Below are 24,776 nucleotides of genomic sequence, written 5' to 3'. Positions count from 1 at the left end.
GGACGGCTCGGGTGTGCGTGTGTGAGTTGGCTGCGCTACCCCCGCGCCGGAGCGCAGGCACGGCAACAACCGTGACCTGCTCCCAGGCTGTGCATATATGTGTGTGTGTATATATATACGCGTGTGTGCAGGGGCTGCGCTTCAGCCTTTGCGAGTCAGGTTACCCCCGCCGCCCGTGTCTTCTGCTGCAGAAGACCAAGAAGGACCGCTCTCTTTCAGGGATCGCCGTGTTCGCAGAACCGCTTTAACTCGGCTCAACAGCTTTGTCTCGTCGCTGGGAACAGCTGACAAATGGTTTCATCTTTCATTGACTAAGCCACGGATTGTACTTTATGTTCAACTTTGTGTTTTGAGGAAATAGCCTGTTTGCAATATTGTGTTAGCTGGCATCTGCTCTGCACGGCTCCGCTTTCCCCCCGCTCGTTAAGGGGAGTTGCTGTTTGCTTCAAAGATTTGCCCTGCTCTGATTTATGCTTCGCATCCTCGGTCAGGGAGTTCTCTCTCCTCCAGGACTGTGCTGCTCTGGCAACTTTGTTGTTAAAAATAGTAAGGAATACGCATCCAGACCTTGGCGGTGTGCATACCTCTGATTCGGGGTGGAAGCGATGTGGGCACTGCTGCGGATTGAGGGGTTTTTTTGGTTTGGTTTTCTTTTTTTTGGCTCAGTTTGTGATTTTTGTACCAAAACCATATGAATGAAGAATTGATTATTTGGAATCTTTATTGTAAAGTATCCCCCCAGTCCCTAATTTGTGAGCCTGAAAAATCTGAGTCAGACGACTGGGGATGAAGCTTTAGCTCTTCCCCCACCCACAGTTTTGGGTCAGAGGGTCCATGCCCCATTTTGCAGTGCTGCTGCTGTAGGTACTTGGCCTTGGATGGCAGGCACCCTTGAGAGCAGGATTTTAGCGATGACTTAATGGTGACTTCCATGACTTAACGGTGGCCTTCCTGTGTAGTTCACGTGTTGCTGTTGTTGTTTTGGGATATTTTCTTCTCCTTCACTGGGGTTTTAGGTAGATCATCAAAGCCAAACAGTTGGAAAAAAAACAACCCACAGGTCCTGCTGGTCCTGAGTGGACCGCAGAGATGGATGCTCACCCCCGCTGAGCCATGCCACGGCTGTGACCCCCGCCCTCCTCCGGCTGGGATGGGGGGTGCGGGGCTGCGTTCGGGTGCCCTGGCGTGCTCGGCCATTCCTGTCCCCACCGTTGCCCCTTGGGTTTTGGCTCGTTTAGCCCAGGCCTGTCCCTGCCGTAGCTCTGCCCATGGGCCGTGGGCTCCAGCTACGGGCCAGCATGTTTCGGAGGGGCTGGCTGGCTTGGGGGTGGCTGGGGCCCCGAGTCCCCCCAGCGTCCCGTGGTCCGGAGCTGCTTCTCCCGCTTTCATGTGCTGCGTGTGGGGAGCATCCGCGTGCTGGCGAGGTCTGTGCCGCTGGCAGGGGCCCGAATGCTCCTCCGAACATCATCCCCGCGAAAACTCGTTGGCCATCCCGCACGCGCCTCAAAACCTGGCAAGGAAAGACGAGAGCGCTTTACCAGGCACACCGAGCAAGACGTTTCCCAAAGAGTCGTCTTTCCCCTAGGTACCAGATTTCTATGAATGAGCTCAGCATGATACTTGAGGGCTGAGAAAAAATCTGGCTCTGAACTCTCACAGAAATCTGGCTGGTGATGTGTGAGTCTGGGTTTTTTAAAAAAAAAATTTTCCCCACCATCATGTTGAGCACAAACCCTCTCAGTGTAGTTCTTGCTGCAGGGTTTACTGAGGACAGTGAGAGTCACACAGACATCTCAAGGGGTGAACAAGACCCCGAGGAGGTTTTTTCCTGTCTGCTGTGGACTGAGGAGCCTTCATGGGAGCGATTGCAAGAATTGAAGCGGTGCTTTACGGCGGTTGCTTCGTCTTATGCAAGCTGCCAGGGCAATCAAAGTGACATAATCTACAGGAAAAGGAAGGGGCTGCTAGCGGCATCGTCAAAAGGGACTCTGTTCCTCCACCTGCTCCTATTTTCTTTTTTTCCTCCTACATTTGGTCTTTGTTCTGCGTTTGCAATTGAATTTTGCTTTATATGAGCCATATGCAAGCCTGGCAGGATCAGTGGCAGCTGCAGAGTCCCTGGTGGCTCATGTCCCTTTCTTGTTAGCAACCTAGCAAAGTGCAGCACAACAACCCGACTTCACCAAGCTCCCCTCGCAGAGCCGGGGTGATGCTTACCTTGCTCCCCCCGCCCGCCGTCAGTCTGTCCGTGCCTGTCCTGCATGCTTGAGCTGGAGGGAGCAGCAGTAACATGCACCCGCGGCTGGGGCCTGGGGGGCCGCTGCTGCCGTGGGCTCGGGGCTCCTCCTGGCTCCGGTCCTGCTCCAGAAACCTAGGATTTGGAACTGGGTATTTTTATCTGAATCGGTTTTCCTGAATGTCCCACCTGCAAGCCAGGCGATGCTGCGGTGGTCTATGGTCTTCTCGCAGGGTAAAGCCGATGGGTGGGTGCCGCGGTGTGGGTGCACCCCTCCACTCGCTTATCCGTCTCAGCTACGCTGTAGGCAACTGGGAATAAGGCAAATGTCTTTTATCGCTGCTGTTAGTTCACTGTTCGGTTCAGCAAGGGCTGCTCATGGGTAGTCTGTCCCCCAGAGCCATTGAGTGAAATCTTTGTGCTGCTGAAGTCAGTTTTAATCCCTGCTTGTTTCCGTGGGACATTGACCGGAGCAGCATCCCGTGCATTTTGGGCCTCTCCCCTCCCGCTCCGCCTCCCGCCCCTGGCGCGGATGCCCAGGCGTGGACAGCGTCCCTTTGCCCTTCGGCATCGGTTCTGCCTGCGGTTGGAGACGCTGTTTTCTAGGAGCTGTTCTCTGTAATTTGCAAATTATTGAATCAGCTCAGAAACGGCTGCCCAAGGCTCGCTGGCTCGTGTTTGTCAGGAATTGGATCAGACGAGCCTTCTGGTTTTAAAAGGTCCGTGAGTGCCTTGGCTGCTTTACCCAAATGCTGTGGGAAATCACCGCTTTCTCTCTACTCCTGCAAGTGACATCAGACAGCAAAACTTGTAAATGACAAAAAGCTCTTTCAACCATTATTTGCATATTGAGCCTTACTTTCCTAGCCAGACCAAGTGGGAAGTCCTTGGCCAGTTGGAAGGAACCCAGTGTCTGTAGAGGTGCAGGCAAAGCAGGAGCCAGCTCCGCGCTGTCGCCCCAGGCAGGATGGGTGATGCACGGTGCAGCCGTGACCCACACAGCCGGGACAGGCAGCACTGACCCACACAGCTGGCACAGGCAGCACTGCCCGCACGAGTGCGGGACATGCCGAACTGTTCTCAGCAATATTCTTGGTGCAGAGGAGTAATTAAAGCTAAACTCATTGGCAGTTAAATGTCACCTTGCTCTGAGCAGGGCTTTGGTTCCCGCTTGTGGGAGCTCTGCAGTCAGGGAGGCTGTGTGTGCACACAGATGCAGGCTGGCAATTTGCAAATACGTAATTTATTGCAAGAAATCTAGACCAGAAAATGCTGCGCTTTTCCTTTGCTGACTCTCAGGCTTCAATGCCAGTAGGTAACGCTTCAGAGCAGGGCCAGCCTGAGCCCAGGGCATAACAAGGTAAAGCAGTTTATCCGGGAGGATGTTCCATGGCGGGGCTCTGCCCTGCTCCTGTTCAAGCCTGGGAGCACCGGCAGCTTGGCAGCGCCGGGTGCGTGCGGCCGGCAGGATGATAGCTGGGTCTGGGGTGGCTGTGGAGCCCAGGGCGGTCTGAAGGCGGTGGGAGCTCTGCAGCAGCGTGTGTCCTCTGCAGACGTCCTCCCCGGGATGAGTGATGATGCAGCGAGATCTTGCCTGCCTGGAGTCCCCGGGATTGGATGGAGAGCTGTTCAAAGTCAGAGTAAGGTGCCTCGTTCAGGCACTCACTGCAGATTTCCAGGTGTAAAATCTCAGCGCAGTGCCCTTGTCTCTGTTGAAAAAAAAATTTTTTCGCGGTTGTTTTTTTTTTTTTTCTGCAACTTATGAGCAGCTGGCTGAGGGCTCCTGGCTGCCTCCGTGTCTGGGGTATCAGCAGGCGCTCCCCAGTGTCCCGGGAGCTGGGCGTCGGAGGCTCGGTCCCAGCCACGTGCTGTGAGCTGCAGCAGCCGTCGGGACGTGCCTGCGGGGAGCGGGGATGGAGAGGACCCTCCCGTGGAGGGAGGGCGAGCAGCCTGGGCTCCGCTCCCACCACCCGCCCCACGGCGTGGACTTAACCCGGGGCGGTGTGAGGATGAAAAGCAGAAGCACAGCCCCCTGTGAAAACTGAAGGCGCTGGACATTGCATATTAAATAAACTAAAAAGGGAGCAGCTGGCAAGGTGATGCCCTTCAAGGACAAAAAAATGATGGGTCCAAAAATAGAGGCTGTTAATTTACAGGATAATCTTTGGTGTCCTTCTCAAGGATACAGCGTGTAGACAGGCTGAACTTGTTGCTGCAAGAGTTTTGCACCTCCTTAGGCCAGGTTTCATCCGCAGAATTAAGCATAGGCATAAAGGCAACCTGCGGTGCTCCATGTTTAATTTCGACAGCGTAACAAAAGGTAGAGCTAACCACTTAGCGTGAAATACTGTGCTGTGTCGGATAATATGTTGACATCTCCCCTTCCCACGTGTAATTTATATGAACATACCGTGTCAATTTAGAGCCTGTCTGGTAAATCAGACGAACAAAACCAGAAGGTGGGATGCATTAGAAGTTTTTCATTAGGCTTTAGACTGAGAAAGCGGGAGCGAAGTGTGCGCTTGGAGGCAGGGGTTTGGCTGGAAAAAGCTTGGGGGGTTCCGGGGGTCCTGGCAACCCTGGCTCTGTACTGAACGGGGTATTTTAATCACGATTTCAGTATGTCGGCAGGGTTTACCATATTCAGTATATGAATTTGTATGCGCTTGTGGGATGTGATCAGGGATGCTCTAAAGACAAGAGAAAGACTTCACCTCGCTGCATTGTGAACTCGCCAGCGTTCCGTGCACTGGGAACGGGGGGGAGGATCCCCATTTGCTCCCCCTTTGGGAGAAGCAGGGGGAGCAGCTCCGGCCACGCAGGCTGTGCCTTCCCGGCGGGGGCTGGCGGCAGCGGGGTCCCCTCCCAGCACAGCCCCGCGGCTGCAGCCCCGGCCCTGGGGACACGGCACCCGTGCCGGGATGGCAGGGCTGATCTCACGGTCTCCGTTAGGAAACCCTGCAGCTGGGCCTGCGTAACTGCATTAAGGTATTTCCTTAATTAGATTTACTAAGAATGTAGGAGTCTAATTCTTTCTTTTCCTCCTCTCTTAATTTGCTTAATGAGAAAAACGAAGAAATAAAATTACAAAAATAATGCCTGCGTTGCTTGCCGGGAAGGCCGGTGTCCGGCTGCGCGGCCGTGCAGCTCCGGAGGATGCTCTTGCCCATCCCGTGGCCGGGGTGGGCTCGGGGCTGTGGGGCCGGGCAAAGCCCCCGGCTGCCTGCCGGGCGCTGGGTGTTGCCTCCGGGCAGCGAGCGCAGCACCGTAACCTTTGGATACGTTACCGATCCTCGAGCACGTGCCTCCCGTGGTGCCAGGGAGAGGCGAGCGGGGAGTGATCGCAGAGGCCATTTATCGGAGCCGTGCCGTGCCAAGGCCAGGCTTAAGCTCATCACACTATTCCTGCCGTCCTTCCCCACCCCGTCCTCTCCCCCGCTTCCTAATTGCCCTCTTGCGTCGCGTCTGCGGTCCGGCTGCTCAGGCAGGAGATGTTTTCTTCTTGGGCCGTGCCATCCTGGCGCGGGACTCGGCGGGAGAGCCGCGAGCCTTTCGGGAAGGCTAACGCAGAGCACGTGGGGGGCCGTGCCGCGGGAGGGTCCCGGCGCCCGCGGAGCGAGGGAGGCCATCCTGCTGCGCAGCGGCGGCAGCGATGCTCGCACGCTGTGGGCTACCAGGATCCGCCGGCCGGCCGGTCTTCGGCTTTGCAGGGAAACCCCCGGGGGGGGTGAAAGTCCTGGGGCCGCTTCCCGGGGCCCCTGCTGCGGGCGGGAGCCGGGTGCTGGCACCGCAGGGAGCTGCACAGCGTCCCCCGGCCCCAATCCTCGCTGGCGTGAACGCCTGGGGCCTTTGCTGTGGCTCGGGCTCTGCAGACGCTTGTACCGCTGGTGCCAGCCGGGGACCGGGTCGCGGCGTGGGGCTGCCGTGAGCACCCGCTGATCCGGCGCTGTCTTCAGGGGAGATCCCCGGAGACTGCTTCTCCGCGTGAGCGTGCCGGTGCACAGATTAAGACATGCTAATCTTCCTCATGATTCATTTATCATCCCGTGAGGGTAATTTGTTTGGGAATTAGGCTGATGGCCCTTGACCCCGTGGCTGACGGCAGACTGAATCATCAGAGTCAGCGGTTGCAGTTTAACGTAACATATTTCCAGTGCACGGAGGCTAATTGCAAGCGGCGGCTGCTGAATGGGTTTGTTTTGCTCTCCCCGGAATTGCAGGAGCGGTTCCAGCAGTTTGGTCCCAAAGAAGCAATCGGCATGTGACAGAGGGACACGTTGTTAAGTTGTGTGAGTGATTTTATAATACTTAGAATATGATGCTATGGCAACCTGTTACAAATCCCAGATCAAATCAAATTATTTGTGTGCATCCCTGCAACTTTAATCTTTGCAAAGTCTGATCCATTTTATGCCTTTGAGGCCACTATGCAGATTAGTGCAATCAGGCAGAGCTCAGGGTTCAAAGCAAGGAGAGCAAAGGATGAGTGGTTTGCTCCGCATCAGGCTGTGCTTTAGCATCCTAGAAAGTCAAAGAGCAAACACTAAAACTCTGTCATCCTCGGCATTTTTTCAGCAGTGGAGTCACGGTGAGTTTGTGGAGGGGAGAAAGGGAAGCAGCTCGATAAACAATACGGGTGGGCAGGACATGAATTTGCTATTGCCCATGCACAGTCCCACATTACTGTAATTCATTTCTTGCATTGAAAAACTGGAAGATGCTAAGACCTTAAATGAGAGGTAATAATGTAAGGCAAATTTGACCTACTCTGATGTAAAAAAATAGAAAAAAAAGACGTATATTGGTTTAATGTAACGTAATGAATCTGGTCCAGATTCAGGTTTGGACACAAGCCACTGGGTATTTCCTGCTGTGCCTCTGGCTACGGTCGCGTTGCTGGCACAGCTTGGGGCGGTGCCGCAGCCCTTGGTGCCCTGCGGCCGCAGCGGTGACAGTGACGGGTGCTGCTGGTCCCACTTTGCCTTCACCCCTCGTAGCCGCGGGGCAGCTCCCCGCTCTGCTCCTCCTGCTCCATCGCATTGCAGCCCAGAGGCCAAAAAACCCACCTTCCTCCTGCCCACGGCTGCCCGCAGCTCAGAGGAGCCCGGCAGGATCGTCCGAGTCCAAGGGAAGTCAGTCCTGACGGCGGGGCCCCGCTGCCCACATGCCTGCGCCACCCCGGGCCCCGAGAAGCGCGATCAGCAATTAATTACAAGTGTCGGAGTATTTGGTCTGCCGCTTCCCGGGGGTCTGTGAGCTGGGTCCCCGCATGCCGGCGGCTGGCCTCGGCTGCGGCGCTGCCTGGCACGGCGGTGCGTCGTCCTGCCCCGCGCCGTGCTGATCCCCCGTGCCCTGCCCAGGCTGGTCTTACACCTCCGGGATGGATTTATGGGCTTGAACTCCAGCCCTGAATTTCCCCTGGCACCCAGCCGATGTTCCCCCCTGGCTACAGCTGAAGTTCATTAATTCTTGTTCCTTGGTCGTTGACTAATGAGAACTATCGATCCGCGTCCTGTTGGTCCCTGCCTTCCCCTGGTTGCAGGCGCTGCAGGTCCCTGCTTCTCCTGTCTCCATACGTGCAACACGTTAACAGCACAGCCTGACAAACGGCAGCCCCCCCAGCCACATCTAATCGTGCCGGCTGCAGGGACGCGGGCTCCGAGGCGCCGCCGGCTCCGGCTGCTCTCCGCTGCTCCGCCGTGAAGCCGGTCCCGCAGCGACAGGGAGACGTGCCAAGTGCCTGGTCTGGGCTGTGGCGTGGCGAAGGGCAGGCTGGGATCCTGCAGCGTGGGGCTGCAGGCGGGCGGGAGGCTGCAGCGTCTTCCTGCAACCCGCAGCGTGCAGAGGGCTTTCTCCTGAAAGCTTATCAGTGTGCATACAGATACGTGTGCGTATACACGCGTACGTTTGCGTGTATGTGCGTCTATATGTGTGTGTGTGTATGCATACGTGCATTTCTGTGCTTCAAGAGATGGAGTCAAGTTTCATCAGGAACAGGAGAAGCTAATTAGCAGGAGCAGCTGTGCACACAGGCCGGAGCAGCAGCCAGCCCTTCTCAAGCTCTGGTTCAGCTCTGGTTAGCAGGGAAGCCGCGGAACAGCCCCTGCTTTGCTCCCGCAGGCAGCGGCAGGGTCTTGCACTCACCGTTGCACCAGCGGTCTCGTAGAAAACTTGGCTGCAGTGCCCGCGGCATCCCCGCGGCACAGGGCCCGGCCGAGGAGGGGCTGCAGGCACCCCAGCCTCCCCGGTGGCCAGCACGCCGTTGTCACCGGCTGCCACGAGAGCGGGGACCCGGCGGAGGAGGGCAGCGGCATGGGGCGGCGGGGCTGGCGGCGAGGGCGGGTGATGCAGGAGGTCGGGCGTGTACCCCTTGGCAGGACCGGCGTGTTTTGGAGGGGGCTGCGGCGGGCATCGGTGCCCGGCTGCTGTGCGTGCCGTGCCGTGCCGTGCCGTGCCATCCCGGGGCGGGCTGCCATGGGAACCAAACCTCGTTACTGCGAGATAAACAGTTGGACGTCTTGGCCCCGTTTCTGCAGGACTAACCTGGCAGGGACGAGAGGAAACTAAATTAAATCTCAGATTTTCTGACTCCCAGAGTAGCATCTGGCAGTACTGCTGCGAGTGGCGGCTTGGTTGTCTGCCTAGGAAGCCGCTGGTGTAAAGGGGACAGGGTGTTTCTATCAGATAATCGGTGGAGGGCCGAGGCTGTGCCTTTTCAAGGCTGGGGGGGCTTTCGTGTCGTGCTGCCGTGGCAGGTCAGTGGCACGGGGGCTGCTCCCAGCTCCCCCGGGGTCTCGCGTCTTCACGACGCCTCTCGCTGCCTCCAAATTCGGCACCCGTGCCCCGGTGCCCCGCGGCGGAGGTGCCCTCAGCTGGGCCCTGCCAAACCCTTGCCGGGGAGTCCCTGGGTTTTACGCCGGCATCACCGAGCTGGAAGCCTCCTCCACCGACCACGGCGCCGGCGCTGCCGGGAGCTGATGAGCCGCGGATCCTGCCCAGGCAGGGAGGGTGCCAGATGGAGGGGAACCGCGGGGATGGGTTGTCATAGAAACCCAGCCCTGCTGTCCCCGCTCCGCAGCCGGCACCGCACCGCACCCCAGCCCCGCAGCCGGGCTCCGGCTGGCTCCCAGGGACAGAGCCCGGCTGCGCCGTGGGGCAGCGAGGGCTCCCAGCGCGCCCCGGGCACGGGGCTCTTCCGATGACTTTTATCATCTTTTTATGCGATCCGTTTGGTTTTTTCTCAGATTCAAGGTATTATTTTACCGGCAGCCCACACGCCCGCGGCTTTGCCAAAGAAGATAAGCCCTTATCTCCCACCTCATGCTCTTGCTCGGGGCACGGGGGAAGCTGACACACCTGTGTTTGGTTTTTCAGGAAACAGGAGCTGCTGAACAGCACGGATGTGACCGTCCCGGAGCGGCCGCTGTCCCCCCCGCTCACCGCCCCGCCAACCATGAAGGTGAGCGCGTGGGCAATGCTGCGCCGGCTGGGTGATGCCGCGCCGGGCTGTGGGCGCGCGGTCCAGCCAAGGTGCCGGTTTTGGAAACTGAAGCTGGTGAGGAGCGGCACTTCCAACGCAGCGGCTGTACGGATTTGGGCTGTTCCCGAGGGAGCAGCAGTAGGTGGTTTCTGGAGTTCAGCCTGCAGCGCGTTCAGGCACCATCAGCGGCAGCGGGGCGTGCGTGCCGGCGGGCCCCATCCTGCGCTGCCGCTCGCGTTACGCAATGACGAGCAGCAATGCCAAGCAGGGCGCACAACGCCGGTACTGTTATCCTTCTAATAGCCCGCCCTGGGCACCGCGGCGGGCGGCTGCTTGCCAGCACGAGGTAGATGGTGCGTCCCCGGCAGGCAGGTGCTGCTGCTGGGGTCCGACCCGCTTGCTCCTGCCGGGGACCGCTCGGCCGCTGCCTTTTGCCGTGGCGGAGGCAGCAGGTTGCAGGACACGGCGCTTCCCCTCCGCTCTGCCCGTACCAGGCTGCCTCTGCCCTTCCTGCAGTTTTCCCAAACCCAACCTGAGAAGGTCACGAGCAACCTGGTCGGACCTGGAAGCTGGTCCTGCTTGAGCCAAGGTTGACCGGGCACCTCCGCAGCTCCCAGCTATCTTGTTCAAACAGTCTCAAGCGAGCAGGGAGCGCGCAGCTCTGTACCGAGCAGGGCGACGCAGGGAGATGGGGCGGTGACCTGGGGCAAAGCTTCAGAGTGAATTTGGTAGGAAAAATCAATCTGAGACATGGACATGCATGGGAAAATAGGATAAAATGCAACACGGGTTCAGAGTCAGAGTGACCTGAGACATTTCTGCGATACCGGTTTCCAGACAAAGGCAATGGTGGCTCTTCTCCGGGGCTGCTGCGGAGCGCTCAGTGTGCTGCCACCTGGGAAATTCCTCATTAAGCTGGAGATGATGGGATGAATGTGAGGATTACGAGGTGGCTGAGAACCCAGTTAAATGGTTGTTAAAGAGCAAGTGGGCTTGGAAATAGAGTATTGAGTTGGAGAAGTTTATTAGTGGAGCTAAAGAAATTTGGCTTATTTTGGGTTTTGCGTATGACCTGGGTGCGCAAAGCAGGCAGGAGCTGGCACAGTTCGCTGGTGGACGAGCTGTGGCACCTCGTCGGGCTGCGGAGGAGGAGGGGGGGCTCCTGGGGGGGTCTCGAAGCCTGGAGTGATGGGAGGGAGCGGGGATGCCTCCGAGGAGAGCCCGCCGGCAGCAGGGTGGTTGTCCTGGGGGCACCGTGGGCGCTGGGGGGGATCCCGCCTGCGGGGCGTACCGGGGGCGTGCGGCGTGCCGGGTGTGGGGGGTGCCGGCTGCCAGCAGCACGGCGTGCTTCCCGGTCCTCGTGCCAGCAGTGTTCCTGGCCGGCCTCGGGCTGGTGCCCGGGGAGGGGAAGCCAAAGCCCCTGCACCGTTTACCAGCCTCAGAGGACAAAGAGTTTCCCAGGATGGCGCTGGGCGAAGAGCAGCCCTCCCGAGGGCTCAGGGGGGTTTCACCTCGGGGGTGTTACATCCCGCAGCGGGACGCCTGGTGCCCACCTGCCCGTGCACGGCCGGGGAAGCGGCAAGCGTCAGCGTTTCACACGTGGGCCGTCCTGGGCGAGCGCTGTGGCTTCTCCGTGGCCCTGGCCAGCCCGCCCTGCCCCTGCGGGAGGAAAACAAATTGTTGGTGTGATTTATTTTGCCTCGCAGAAAGGTGGTAAATTGCTCGGTAGCACCTGGCTGGAGTTCAGGTGTGGCTTTCTGTGACCGCGAGCGCTGCAGCCCCGCAGCGTCCCTGGGGCTTGTCCTGCTGCCGTGCTCCCGCGTGCCTTCCCAGGCTTTACAGCAGCACCTGCGTCCTGAGAGGTTCTGCCTTTGCTTTTGCCCTCGTCGCGTTTTAAAAGGAAATTCTGCCTTTTAATGAGCCCGCGAGGCAGGCAGGCTGAGCCCGGCCGTGTGGGTGCGGAGGTGGCCCCCGGTGCCGGGGTCTGCTCCCTGCCTGGGTGCTGCTGCAGGCGGGGTGCTGGGGGATGAGACCCCAGGCGTGCCGCAGGCAGGGGCGTACGGCGGCTCCTTGGCTGGGGCCGGCTGACGTGGGGCAGCGGGAGGTCGGGCTCGTCAGTGGTGTTGAAACTTCAGCTCAAGGCTTCCCTCAGCATGGGAAACTTGGCAGGGAAACCTATGGAAAGCCTGGCATGGAAAAAGCGTGTAGATGCTACTCCATATGCTTCAGGTAACGTAAGCTCCCCAAAAGCAAACACTGAGTCTGTTTCTTCAGGCATCTCGAAGGCGGCCATTCCCTCTCCCATCGCACGCCGCGTGGGCCTGTCTCGCTGTGGGTGCTGTGGCAGAGGCTGGCGATGGCTTTGGCTGAGGGCACGCCGGGGCACCGGTCTCCACCGCAAGCTGGAGGCTGCCTGTTTCACTGCTGGTTCTTCGTTTTTATAATCACCTAATTAAAGCAATGAAAAGGCAATTGCTGACTCGTTCTGCTTTACAGCAGGATTAAAGGGCTCCAGAATCTTTTGCAGATGGCACAGGTTGGACATTCGGAAAGGCGAGGCAGAGCTGGGAGCCCGCGGCGCGCGCTCCCTGCCGCCATCCCTCAGTCCCCGCGGTGCTGGTGACGGCAGAGCCGCTGCGGCGGCGGCTGCCCGCGCTGGCACCCCGGCCGGGCGGTGGCAGGGGAGGATCCCGCCTCTTTGCCAGGCGCAGGGAGCTCCAGCGGTGCCAAACAGGAATAACCCCATTTGTCTTCAGGCTGGGGGGCTGTCTGCGGGCCACTGGGTTGTGTTTGCGCGTCTGCTTGTTTGGAGCTTCCCTGTGCCCCCGCGGCCGCTTTGGTCTCAGCGGCCGTCGGCTCTGGAAAGGCAGGGGCTGGGTATGTATTTGCTGGCACGTAAGCGATGGAGCTGGGGATGCCTGGGGGAGGGGATGTCAGGGATTAAGGAGCCATCAGCTTGGTGAAGTCACCTGGGGTGACCTCGTGGTTGGGAGCCAGAGACCTGGTCCTTCTGGAGGCGTTCCTCGGTCCCCCAACCATCGCGGTCAGTGCAGGGGATGCCGGGACGGTGGCTCCGCGCTGGTGGAGCCGAACCTGTGATGAGATGCTGTGCGGCGTGAGCGTGTTGAGTCGATATCCTCGGTGCTCATCCTGCTCTGCCCTGCTCTCCGTAGTCTCCAGCGTGCTTCCCAGCGATCTCTGCCAGACTTAGTGTCATGGAGGGGGGCGAGGGGCAGGTACAGGCAGTGGGAGCAGGCACAGGGGTGAGTTCCTGGCAGCGGGGACTGCTCATGCTCCGACACATCTGTGCGGGCATTTTGGACAAAGCAGTCACGTCCTGCCTTCTCCCCGTGCGGGTCTGGGACGAGAAGGCCCTGTTGGTGCTGGTGCCTGCTCTGCAGCTCCTGGGTCAGCAGGCTGGGCTGTCCTGAGCTGACCCTGAGAGGATTTAAGGTTGGGATCCGTTCAGCTCCTTTGGAAGGGCTGTGGCTTTTTTGTGCATACAGATTTCCAGCTGGAGAGGGCGGATTTTCTGCCTCCTGCCCGGCGCCCGGTTCCCGCTGCAGCCCTGCCGTGCGAGTGCCCTCCCGAGGGGTGCAGAGCATCCCCCCGCGGGGCCGTGCATCCCGGCAGGAGCCTGCCTGTCCCCTGCAAACCCTCCCCTGCTTCCTGCCCAACCTGTTTGGGGCACTTTGCCTCCCAGGTGAGCCACCCTTTGAAATAACAAAGCAGCAGTCCTGGCGTGCCTCTGGCTTGGAGAAACATTAACGAAGGGAGGTGTCGGGGCTGGGGAGGGATGGCCGGGCTGGCGCTCAGCCGTCACCGCGCTCGCCGAGCGCCCGTGAGGAAGTCTGGCTGTGGCAGCAGCTGTAGCTGATGCGGGGCAGGCGGCACCGGGAAGATGATGGATTTCTTACGGGGCCTGCTGGTGAGTGCTGTGCGACCCGCGGTGGGTTGCCGGGGAGGGGTGCTGGGCAGATCTCAGGCCCGCTGCGCTCCATCCTTGGCGGCTCCCGCCTGGTGCAGGGTTTTCTTTCTGGGTGTTGTTTTCTTTGGAAACCTTCAAAGCAGGCGCTTACTGGCTGTGCTGCAGCTTCTGCTCTGAGTGCTCCTCGTCCACCGGTACCTGCTCCCTAAACTCGCCCCCGGAGCGCTGGGGTGGTCGAGCAGACACTGTGAGCTCCAGCTGGCTCGGCTTCAGAGCCGGTGTCTTGCCTCGTGCTGATGGAGAGGAATTGTGCACTTTTCTGTGCCGAAGCACTGGGATGTGACTGTACGTCCCCTCTGACGCTGCCCGTGTCGCACGCTCGGCAGGGAGGACATGTGAGCAGGAAAGGAATAGCAGCTATACCATTCTGGGTTGAGCGTTTTGCATTTCTGAGGTCGTTAGGACAAGCTACTGGGCAGGTTTGTCCTGCCGAAGGTGGCAGGGAGGCACCTGTCCACTCTGCTGTTGCCTTTGGTCGCATTTGAGAAGCAGACGCAGGTTTCATTTGGAGCGGACAGTCTCAGCGACCCAAGTGGGGTGAGAGTAACTGGGCCCACGGCAGGGGACATCGCTTTCTGCCAGGCGTCACAAAGCTGTGATTGTCTCCACTATAATTACCAAAATATTTGTGGCCTGGTAAAGCTTGGCTTCGAGTACGCATAAATCCCTAAAGCGTACAGACTGCTGTCTGCTTTATTAAATACGTGTGCGCATTTTCTGCGGGAACTTGCTTTAGCAGGTGGATCCGGTGCTGCTCTGTGGTTTGCTTCTCTTGTTTTGGCTGCTGCCAGAGTGGGACCTGGAAACTATTTTAATTGACTCAAAGCGCATTTGTCCATTGCAGAGACCCGAAGGTAAGCCGGAATCTAAACCCAACTCAAAATAAGGACAAGCCTTTTTAAAGTGCTCCCAGCTTTGGGCACAGAGCTCTTCTGAGCCCGGGGTTCGTTATTCCTCCTGTAAGTGCAGTCGATAAAAACGAGGCATAGTCTAAAGCTAGAGATGCGGCCAGGGCTGCTTCCGAGCCACGGCAGTCCTCGCCTGTGTTAGCAGCATCTTTCCCCCATCCCAGCTGGTGTCACCGAGGCAGTCACTAGGCTGCTCGTGCCGTAAAACTAACCTTTGCTCGCCACTTTTATTAGAAAAAGTTTTCCTTTGGTCTTTGATTTTAATTTCTTCATCTCCTCCTCTGTTTTTTTCTCTCTTTTTTGTCTTTTGAGAAATTCAGTCTATTCTCAGAGCTCACCAAAAATCACGCCCCCCCATGCCAAATCACTCCGTGGTACCGTGACCCCTTCTCCCCCAGATCTCACATCCCTTTTCTGCAGACCGCTTCTGAGAGCCGGCAGCATCGGAGCTGCTGATCCTGCTTTCTGCTCTCCCTCCTGGACCGGCAGCGTCTGCCATGGCCCCAGCCTCTCCGCGGCGTACGAGCCGCGAGCCCATCGGCTGCAGCTGGAGCGCAGCGGGTGGCCGGGAGCAAGCACGGCTTAGGGCAGAGGTGGGAGGAGGATGGGGGAGAGGAGGGACGGGGCTGCTGCTCCGTGTCTCCAGAAAAGCCACTTACTAGTTTACTGGGAGTGCCCCGACATTTACAGCCGTCGTTTGACTGCATAATTTATTTGCATGTACTTGAGAGCAGGAAAAGCCGGACGAGGGATCAGGACCGTCCAGCTGAGGTTCAGCAGTGGCTGTGCCGAAGGGGTGACCCCGCAGGCGCCCGGTGAGTCGGGAGGCCGGTGGGTGCTGGCAGAGCACCGATTTCCCCGCTGCTGTGCATGCTGGTGGGGCCGTGCCCATGCCGGTCGCTCGGGTCAAACCTGCGTCCGCTGCCTCCCAACATCGTGGCAGGACCGAGCGGGAAAGGCGGCCGGTGCCAGCCGAGCCCCAGAGCAGCTCAGCAGTGCGATGGCCGCTGCCCAGGCTGGGGCCCCTTTGGGCAGTGCAGGGAGATCAGGGCAGCAACAGGGTTTCCTGAAGTCCCCTCTAGCCCGAGGGAAAGCACGGCTGAGCAGGACAGACGCGGCTTTAGCCACTCTCCTGGAGAGGCGGCGATGGGCTCTTCCCAGTCTGGGTGTGTTGTCCCTGAGCTCCCCGTGCTAAGTGTTTCCGAAGGTGCATGCCCCGCGTGCGCTGCAGCGGCTTGGGATGCTCACGGGGCTGCAAGGCCCAGGGGCATCGGCATGGCTGGGACGGAGCAGCAGCCCGCGAGCCGGGCAGCGACGTGCCGCGGGAGCCGGACGAGCTCTCTGCTGCTGGGTCGGGCTGCTCTCCAGAGGAGCCATGCAGGAGTTTTAATCAGAGCCCGGGGCTCGCTAATCTCTTTAGTTCATTTGGCAAGTAGGCCATTAACCCTGCAGGGGGCGGCCAGCCCCGGTGGCGGTGGCATTGCTGGCATTTCCACAGCTGGTGAAAGGCAGAGCCCAGGGCTTGCATCTTGCAAGGTAAGGGACGTGGGGAGGGCTGGTGTAGGTGTCTCATTTGCAAGAGTATTTGCTTTTTTGGATCGATCAGTCTGGGCCTGTTTCATTTCAAAAATAAGGTTTTTTGCTGCTGGTTTGCTACCTCCTCCTGCCAGGGGCCCTGCGAAGCAGCGGGAGGACCATGGGGCCAGGGCACACGCACCCTGTCCCTCTGCTCGCGGCAGGACCGGCTCTGCCCCGCCGCCTCAGCAAGCCCCGCGGCACTTGGCAGGCGTCTGGGTTTTCTCCCCGCCTGATCCCCCAGGCCCAGCGCCCGCTGTGCAGAAGCGAGCGGCACATGGCGGAGCAGCAGAGCACGGCTGCAGCCGGTGCTCTCCTTCCCTCCCCTCCTGCCACGCTGCCCCGTGCCCCGCAGGGCAGGATTGCAGCAGCGGCTCCGCTCTCCCTTTGGCGTCTCTAGCCTGTGCTGCCGCTGCAGAGAGCTGGGAAACACCGACCTTGGAGACCTGAGGAAAAACCCAGGGAACAAGAGGAACCCGAAGAGATTGTCCAGGCGATGGTGCTGACTCTGCTGTGATTAGGAAAAAGAAATTACTAAAGGACGATTATCAGACTGTACACAGAGCAGGCTGGGAAACTGTCGGGGCTGAGTGTTAGTGGCGATGGTGAAGTGCAGCAGTGAAGCCCAAGCTCTGAGTCAGGCTGGGTGGGAGCTGCCACGGCTGGGGAGCGGGACAAGTGCCCGCAGCATCACTCAGCCCGTCCTCTCGCACCTTTTTGGAAACAAAATGCAGAGCAGGAGGAGTTATGGAGGTGGGGAGCCGCCGCCGCTCGCTGCTCTGTGCCCTGGGGACACTTGGTGTGGGATGGCCACTGGCCCTGGCAGCCCGGGGCGGCTGCGGGGCTCTGTCCCTGCCGGGGACGGGGCGTCTCGGGGGCACCCACCGTCGGTAATGGACAGTCTCTTCTTCCCGCTCCTGTTGAGGGCCAGAGCCAGCCTGCCCGGTACGGGGTGGGGGCTCCGGTGTCCTTGCCCGGACGTGGCGTGGGCTGGCTCACCTCGTGTCTGCTTTCATTGAACAGGAGATTACCTTCTTTTCTTTTTCAGTCTGCAGAATTCTTCGAAATGCTGGAAAAAATGCAGGTGAGCAGCAGCGGCGTGCCAGTAATGCGGGACGTTCCCCACCCAGCAGAGAGGCTGGAAGGATAGAGATCCCACTGCACCTCGTACATTTAACGTGCTGGGAGACTCTGTACGATCATACCGGGCTTTGAATTGTTGCTGAAGTCCCCAGCGCTGTGTGAGCCCTGTGAGAGAGGGCACAGCAGGCGCTTCCCAGCTCAAACCGTGCAGTAGAGAGCTGCGCAGAAATGCCCCAGCATGCGGGGGGGAGCGCCGTGCTTTCGGTAGCGCCTTCCTCCGAGGTTGTTCCGCATCGTGCCGAGCAGTTTTGCAAAAGGAGGTTTAGGGGCACGCGCTCTGAGATGCGGACCCGTTGCTCCCTGGTAAAGTCAGCACGCCGCTGCCTGTCTGCAAACAGCAGGCTCTGGTACAGAGCACGGCTGTGTCAAGCGCTGTCGCAGTACCCCTCGGGTCAGGGCAAGGCATCCTCTTGTCCCACACTAAAACATAACAGGATCTGCCCGAGGAGGCGGGTCGGGGGACCAGGTGTCCCCTGGCACGTGCCTTGTCCCTGCAGGAGTGCAGGCAGGCAGCGCTCGCCCCGGTGCCAGGACGCCCGGTGCGGCACGGGCGAGTGTGAGCAGGGTTTGCCGTCCCCAAGCTCCGACCTGGGACAGACGCTGTGAGACAGCCGGGGCCGTCGCCCTGCCGCACGCCGGGGCTGTTGTCCCTGCTCTGCCGGACGGCAGCGCAGGGATTTCCTTTAGGAGCCCATCCCGGAGAAATTAAGATGAAGCTGGAGTAGGATGTGGGGCATTTTGTGTTTGGTGCTGTGCTGGCACCTGGCAAACCGTAGTCCCTGCCTCACATTTAGACATTTTTCAGTGCGGTGTCGCTGTGTCCCTGGTCTTGCCCTACCACATCCCCGTCACTCATTTTCGCTGTGTTACGACAGGGTCTGTCCTGCATGCTGGCAGCTCCGCCTGGCTCATCCCGGGCAGAAACCCCCTCCTTGCATGCCACTCATGTCAGAGTAATTTCCGTGTAGCAAAAAACCCTTGTGGTTTCATCTGTATTGTTGAAAACATCTTAATTATTTGATCTATGCATTTTGTTCCAAACAGGCACCAAAACTTGAAGAACAGAGGACTGGAAGCCAAAAACATAAGGTTGGTTGAATTTTGTTTCTTGCGTGGATCTCTTCAAGTGTCCCCCCCCCCCCCCCCCCGCTTATCTCAGGGCTTTAATGTGTATTGTCAAAGACAGTCACTCGAAGGACTGAAAAGGATTTAAATGTTATCTAAAAACAAGGCACTGATTGAGTTGCAAAGATGCGAGAGCGGTGCCTGTAAATCCCTAATCCAGCTTTATGTCCAAACCTGTGTATTCCAGCAGGGAGCTGTGTCAAATGGCTGGGTTCTGCCGTAGAGCTGAGAAGCTTACGCCGGTAGTGGAGGCCCCTTTGGAAAAGGACTTACCTGCCTGCAGTGCTTTCCCACAGGCCTGGAGCAGGGAGGGGTCCCTGCGCCACGGCCCGGGGGCTCAGCTGGGTCGGCACGGTGCTGGTGTTGGGCTGGCACAGTGCTGGTGTTGGCTGCCATGGTGCTGGTGTTGGGCTAGCACGCTGCTGGTGTTGGGCTGGCACGCTGCTGGTGTTGGGCTGGCACGCTGCTGGTGTTGGGCTGCCATGGTGCTGGTGTTGGGCTGCCATGGTGCTGGTGTTGGGCTGCCACGGTGCCGGTGTTGGGCTGCCATGGTGCCGGTGTTGGGCTGCCATGGTGCCGGTGTTGGGCTGCCATGGTGCCGGTGTTGGGCTAGCACGCTGCTGGTGTTGGGCTGCCACGGTGCTGGTGTTGGCTGCCATGGTGCTGGTGTTGGGCCGGCACCGTGCTGGTGTTGGGCCGGCACCGTGCTGGTGTTGGGCTGCCACGGTGCTGGTGTTGGGCTGGCACCGTGCTGGTGTTGGGCTGCCATGGTGCTGGTGTTGGGCCGGCACAGTGCTGGTGTTGGGCTGCCATGGTGCTGGTGTTGGGCTGCCATGGTGCTGGTGTTGGGCTGGCACCGTGCTGGCACTTGCTGGCATGGTGCTGGTGCTGGCCCACCAGCCATGGGCAGCGCAGTGGCACTGCTCCCGGGGCTTGTGCCCATCGCCACGCACGGCGGCCTCGCCCAGCACCAGCATCGCTCTCCGTTACCGCCTGGCACTCGGTGCAGGGTGTGGGGATGGGAGGGACCAGCGTGGCGGGCGGCTGGAAGTGCTCCCTGGGTTGGATGTGCCAGGCTGTGGTCTTACGGGATGGCTGGTGGGGAACAGATGGTCATACGTGGTGTTTTGATTCCTTTTTCCAGGAAGACTACATCCCGTACCCCAGCATCGATGAGGTGGGTGCTCTGGACCACCCTGAATGCCTTCAGGCAAATGCCTTTCCAAAACTGCTGGTAACAGGGGAATTGGCAGAGAGCCTGTTTCCGAGAGGAGCTGCCCAAAGCACGTTCCCCCTCCCCACCTTTGCGGCTGCTGCTTTTCCTCGGTAGCACGTGCCCTCTTCTAGAGGAGAGAGAAGAGGTTTTAGAGAGGGGCTGAATTTGCCCCCCGCGGTGCCGGGGCTGGGGGCTGCTGCTGCGGGAAGGGGCAGGGGGGCGCAGGACATGGGGCGATGAGCCCCGGCACCCCACATCCGCACCCCGGTCCTGCCAGACCCCTCACGGGCGCGTGCCTCTGCAGATCCTAGAGAAGGGCAGCCCGTACCCGCTGATCATCCTGCCCCAGTTCGGCGGATACTGGATCGAAGACCCGGAAAACCTCGGCACGCCCACCTCGTCCGACAGCAGCATCTGTGAGGAGGAGGAGGAGAACCTCAGCCCCAGCACCTATGGCTACAAGCTGGAGTGCAAGGGAGAGGCCAGAGCCTACAGGAAGCATTTCCTGGGCAAGGTGGGTGCCCCTGCCACAGGGGACAAGCAGTTGGCTGAAAATTGCACCACCACCCCCCCCAGGAAAAAAAAGAAATTCTGAAATTGTGAGCAAAATGGGCAAATTTTGCAACTTCCTCTTCACAAGGAGAGGAGGGGACCGGCGGGTTACCAGCCCTGGCAGTGATGGCCACGCATGGACGGAGCCTTTGCCCCCAGACACCAGGCTCGGGGGACCCGGCGTGGCAGCCGTCTGCCTGCCCTCTTGCTCACAGCCTTGTAATCCTCTTTCTCCCTCTGAACAAAGCCGAGAGCAGAGTGCTAAAGTCCGCGGGCGGAGGGATTAAAGCCCTGGTCCTGGTGAGGAGGGGGTGCGGGTGCGTGTCCCCGAGGGGCGGGAGGGTGTCGGGGCGGCAGGCGAGTCTGCTCCCGGCCAGGGCAGGGGCCAGCATCCTTCCCATCACCGAGCTGCCTCCCCCGCCGCTAATGCACTGTTTTCTATTTTTAGGATCATTTAAATTTTTATTGTACAGCCAGCAGCCTTGGAAATCTGATCCTTTCTATTAAGTGTGAGGAGGCAGATGGCACGGAATATTTAAGGATTATACTCAGGTATGGGGAAAAAAAAAGCTTTGTTTAACAAAATATTTTCTCTCTGGGAGTCCCTTGTTTTGTTTCTGCTGTAAATGCCAGAGCCAGGCTGGCAGCACGCCCGCTGTCGCATGCAGAGGGGCTCAGGGTGGGATGGGAAGCAGCAGCAGCATCCTTTTGCTGTTTCTGCACTGGGGCTGCCTGACCCCCGATAATGAACATGAGGCTTTGATCCATTGCTAAGCCCGCTGAAACTGAGCATAAACCTCTCTGTGACACGGGATAATACCAGTCACATCTATCGCTGTCCCGCTGTAAGCTGACGAGACCCAGCGCGTCTGAACCGTTGTGTCATTTCCCTCCAGACTATGAATATTTGAAGAGCTGCAGAGATGAGAAGACAAATCGAGCCTTTGCTTACTAACCAGGCTGAACAAATTCGGCAGAACATCGTTTCCCAACAGCCAGCGGAGCAGCGCTGCGTGCACGCCACAGGGCTGGCGAGCGGGGGGCTGCAGCCGGTCTCTCTGCCTTAGACACTCCCTGATGTCTGCTCCTTTCTTTTTCTTTGCTAGGTCCAAAGTGAAGACGTTGCACGAAAGGATCCCCCTGGCAGGCTTTAGCAAGCTCCCTAGTATCCCTCAGATTGCAAAGGTAAAATTCCAGGCTGGGCTGGGATACCTGCAGCAAAAGCCACGTTGCTGCGCCTTGGGCGGCGTTGGGCAGCGTTGGGCGGCGTTGGGCGGCGTTGGGCGGTGTTGGGCGGCCTTGGGCGGCCTTGGGCAGCCTTGTTGGGCGGCAGTGTCTGGGCTCTCGGGTCCAGGATGCTTGGCGGGTGGTGGTACGCGCTGGCCCCACTGTTGGTTTCCCGCTGATCCCGGGCAGGTCACTGGTTGATGTCTGGGGGAAGAGGTGAGGAAGTGGCAGCACCTTTGCCCCATGGGACTTGTCTTGCTTCATCCTCAGTTGGGTACCAGCCAGGGCCCGGGGCGTCCCAGTGAGAGGATGCGAAGAGGGGAGCTCCTGCAATCGGAGGCTGGATTTGGCTCCTTTATAAGACATTCACAGGCTTGCCGTGTAGTTTCGGCAGGACGGGGGTGTCTGCTCCACGTGCCCAGGGACCCAGCACTGACTGCTCTTTCCCTTTGCCTGCAGGCCTTCTGCGATGATGCCTCCGGGCTGAAGTTTAACCCGGTTCTGTACCCCAAGGTGAGATAACTTACCCCAAGCTGGTCAGATAGAGTTAATTCTCCCCTTTTCTCCAAGCTCCAGTGGCTACTCTGATACAGAGGACGGATACTTGTACTGCATCTTTCCAGCTCTCTACCCTTGTACCTGCCTGCAAAGGGGCTGCGAGCAGCGCAGCGGTGGCGTGCCGTGTGTGCCTCTGGGCAGCACGCTGGCTAATGGCCGTCTGATGGCATGTGCAAGCCACCGTCTCGTTCTGTCAACTGGCCACCAAGAATCAATGGCCCTTTGGTATTAATCTGCCCTCAGATTATGGAGAAGGAAGGAAAGGTGACTGTGGGGTGTGAAACCAACCTGGATCTTGGTTTGATGCCTTAAGGTTTGCTTGCAACCCGGTGAGACGGGTTGAGCCTGCGCTCGAGAAGCGGTGCAGGAAGAGGTGCAGAGGCGGGTGGGTCACTGCGGGGGACGGAGTGTTTTGTCTGGGTGGCAGTCCCTACTGGTGACGTGCTGGGACTGCCTCATTACCCGCTCCAGGATCGCTTCTCCTCCTGTGCGCTCTTGTGCTGCCACAGAGACCCGCTCCTGGGAAGGTACGAAGCCGATCCGTCATTTTCAAGTGCCTTTTATGTGGGAGACCTGTTCTGTGGCAGGCACAGCAGTAAGTTATAAGGCAGTTTCACCACCCTTTGATGTAGCCAGGGTCAAAGCGATTTCGTTCATCCCTTGTCATCATCGGTGTTGCTATCAAACCCTTGTCGGGAAGTTTGAGAACAGCTGATGCCCAGATGGGGAAGACAAACGACTCTGTCAGGGTCCCCACAGAGCGAGGCTGGGACTGTGGAGCTGGGGTGCTGTCACAGCTGCTGTTACCTGCACCCAAAGGGCCCCAAACTTCCCCCGGAAAACCTGGGAGAGGTCAGGGCTCCCCGTGCCCCCTGCCACTCCTGGGTGCCGGGGCCGCAGCTCGTGCCCACCCGAAGCCCATGGACATGCAGGTGGACTGTCGGTGGCGGAGGCTGCAGGGATGCCGATAACCAAAACTGGGGCCGCTGTTGACAACTCTTGTCCTATTTATGTGGAAATTTGGCTTCTGCCCCCTTCCCGCCCCCTCAGGCGCTGCCCCGCCGGTGCCGTACCCCTGTGCAGCGCCGGCGGGCTCTCCCCGCTGCCCACCGCGAGGAGCTGTACCGCGGGCGATGGCGAGCGTGCCGAGCAGAGCTGTGAGCCCGGCCAGCGGCGCGCACCGAGCAGGGTTTGCTCTGCTGGATGTCGTGTTTTGAACTGTCCTAACGTGTACTTTGTTTCACTGCAGGCATCCCAGATGATAGTGTCTTACGATGAACATGAGGTCAACAACACGTTCAAGTTCGGCGTGATCTATCAGAAGTTCAGGCAGGTGAGTAGTCCCTGTGCTCTTCTCGTGGAGCGCATCCCTGCTTGCCGGAGCTCTGCGTTTCACAAGTGTGGGACCCCTGAAGCTGAAATTCGTTTTGTCACGTGCAGCACGTTGTGTTACTGCGTGTCCTCACTAATAATGCATTTCTTACTGCCCGGATGTTTCCCTGACTTGTTAAAAAATGACGCGACTGAAAAAATTCAGTATGGAAATCAGCCCACAAGCTGCCGTAGGGAAAAGTGGATATGAAAATGGATTTTAGCAGGCATGGTATTTTGATCAGATATATGTTTAGACAGTGAAACAGTTACATTTGTCTTAGAGGACTGTGGGCTATGAAGACATGCGTTCGCTGAAAGTGCTGTCATTAGCCGAGGGACTCCGGATGGGGAGCGCAGAGGCGGCTGAGTCTTATAACTCACTGAAGATTATTCTGACAGGCACTCTAATTATCTTTACATGTTGCATTTTATTTTGGGTTGAGTAACTCATGCAAGACCATAATTAAGGTCTCATTGTTTTGAAAGATGGCACACAAGGGATGATTAAGACTTGGATTTTCCAATTTTTTTGCTATTTCCAATTTTTTTGCTATTTTGCAATTTTTTTTGCTATTTCCTGTACGTTGTTCTAAGGTCCCTTGCTTTTGGTCAGAAGTGGCTCTCGGCAGCTTTGCCTTTGGGTGCCTTGGTGGCTGAGCGGGCTGCGGCCGGTGCCGGTGGCGGAGCGCGGTGGTGCCAGCTGGGGAGCGGAGGCGGGGGCGGGCTGCGGCTGCGTGCGGCACCCGGGGACGAGGGGCTGGTCGCGGCCCTGGGGATTGCACGCGGGGCAGGAGTGGCAGGAGATGGGTGGGCAGGGAGGGGTGGCCTGCGCAGAAATCGCCGCTAGAGCCGGGGCGGGACGGGTTCCTTTCTCTGTCGCTGTGGCACGTCTGCAAGGTTTGATTTTAAGAAGATGCTCAGAGCAGGGTGACCAGCAGGCAGACCGATGCTGCGGTGACGGAGCCATGACCAGACCCTCCTCCTTCCCCCGGAGCCGGTTCAGCAGGCGCTGCACAGCCCGGGCGGGCTGGCTGGCTGCTGGGAACGGGCAAGGCTGGGGCTCTCAAAGGATGCGCCCTGTGTTTTGTAGACCCAAGAGGAGGAGCTGTTTGGCAATAATGAAGAGAGCACTGCCTTCAAGAACTTCCTAAGTTTTCTGGGAGACACCATAACACTCCAGGACTTCAAAGGGTAAGTTAAATAAAAGGAATGACTTTACAAACACATCTAATGAGAGACCATGTCATATGTAAAAATATCTACCATGTGAGAACAGAAGTCATCTCACTCATGAGCGGGATGTACAGAGCAGAAGCAAATATAGCTTTGGCTTGTTTTTCGAAGCTGGGGGAGTTTTCAAAAAAAAAAATTGGAGCTGCTAAGAGAGAAAAACT

General features: G+C 58.7%; 1 protein-coding gene across 1 annotated transcript in view; it reads left to right on the top strand.

The window, feature by feature from the left end:
* Window positions 1-24,776, top strand: part of RAP1GAP2 (RAP1 GTPase activating protein 2) — a 79,316-nt gene that overhangs the window by 43,704 nt on the left and 10,836 nt on the right. Inside the window, exons 4-13 of the mRNA XM_075720095.1 lie at window positions 9,611-9,695; window positions 17,236-17,271; window positions 18,375-18,419; window positions 19,600-19,632; window positions 19,976-20,185; window positions 20,672-20,775; window positions 21,330-21,408; window positions 21,910-21,963; window positions 23,258-23,341; window positions 24,473-24,573. Of these exons, the coding sequence (XP_075576210.1) occupies window positions 9,611-9,695; window positions 17,236-17,271; window positions 18,375-18,419; window positions 19,600-19,632; window positions 19,976-20,185; window positions 20,672-20,775; window positions 21,330-21,408; window positions 21,910-21,963; window positions 23,258-23,341; window positions 24,473-24,573 (831 nt within the window). The remainder of the gene's footprint in view (window positions 1-9,610; window positions 9,696-17,235; window positions 17,272-18,374; window positions 18,420-19,599; window positions 19,633-19,975; window positions 20,186-20,671; window positions 20,776-21,329; window positions 21,409-21,909; window positions 21,964-23,257; window positions 23,342-24,472; window positions 24,574-24,776) is intronic.

The sequence above is a fragment of the Pelecanus crispus genome, chromosome 12, assembly GCF_030463565.1.
Source record: "Pelecanus crispus isolate bPelCri1 chromosome 12, bPelCri1.pri, whole genome shotgun sequence".
In the NCBI taxonomy this organism is placed as follows: Eukaryota; Metazoa; Chordata; class Aves; order Pelecaniformes; family Pelecanidae; genus Pelecanus; species Pelecanus crispus.
The sequence above is the reverse complement of the archived record's forward strand: the minus strand, read 5'-3'. Positions and strand labels throughout refer to the sequence as shown.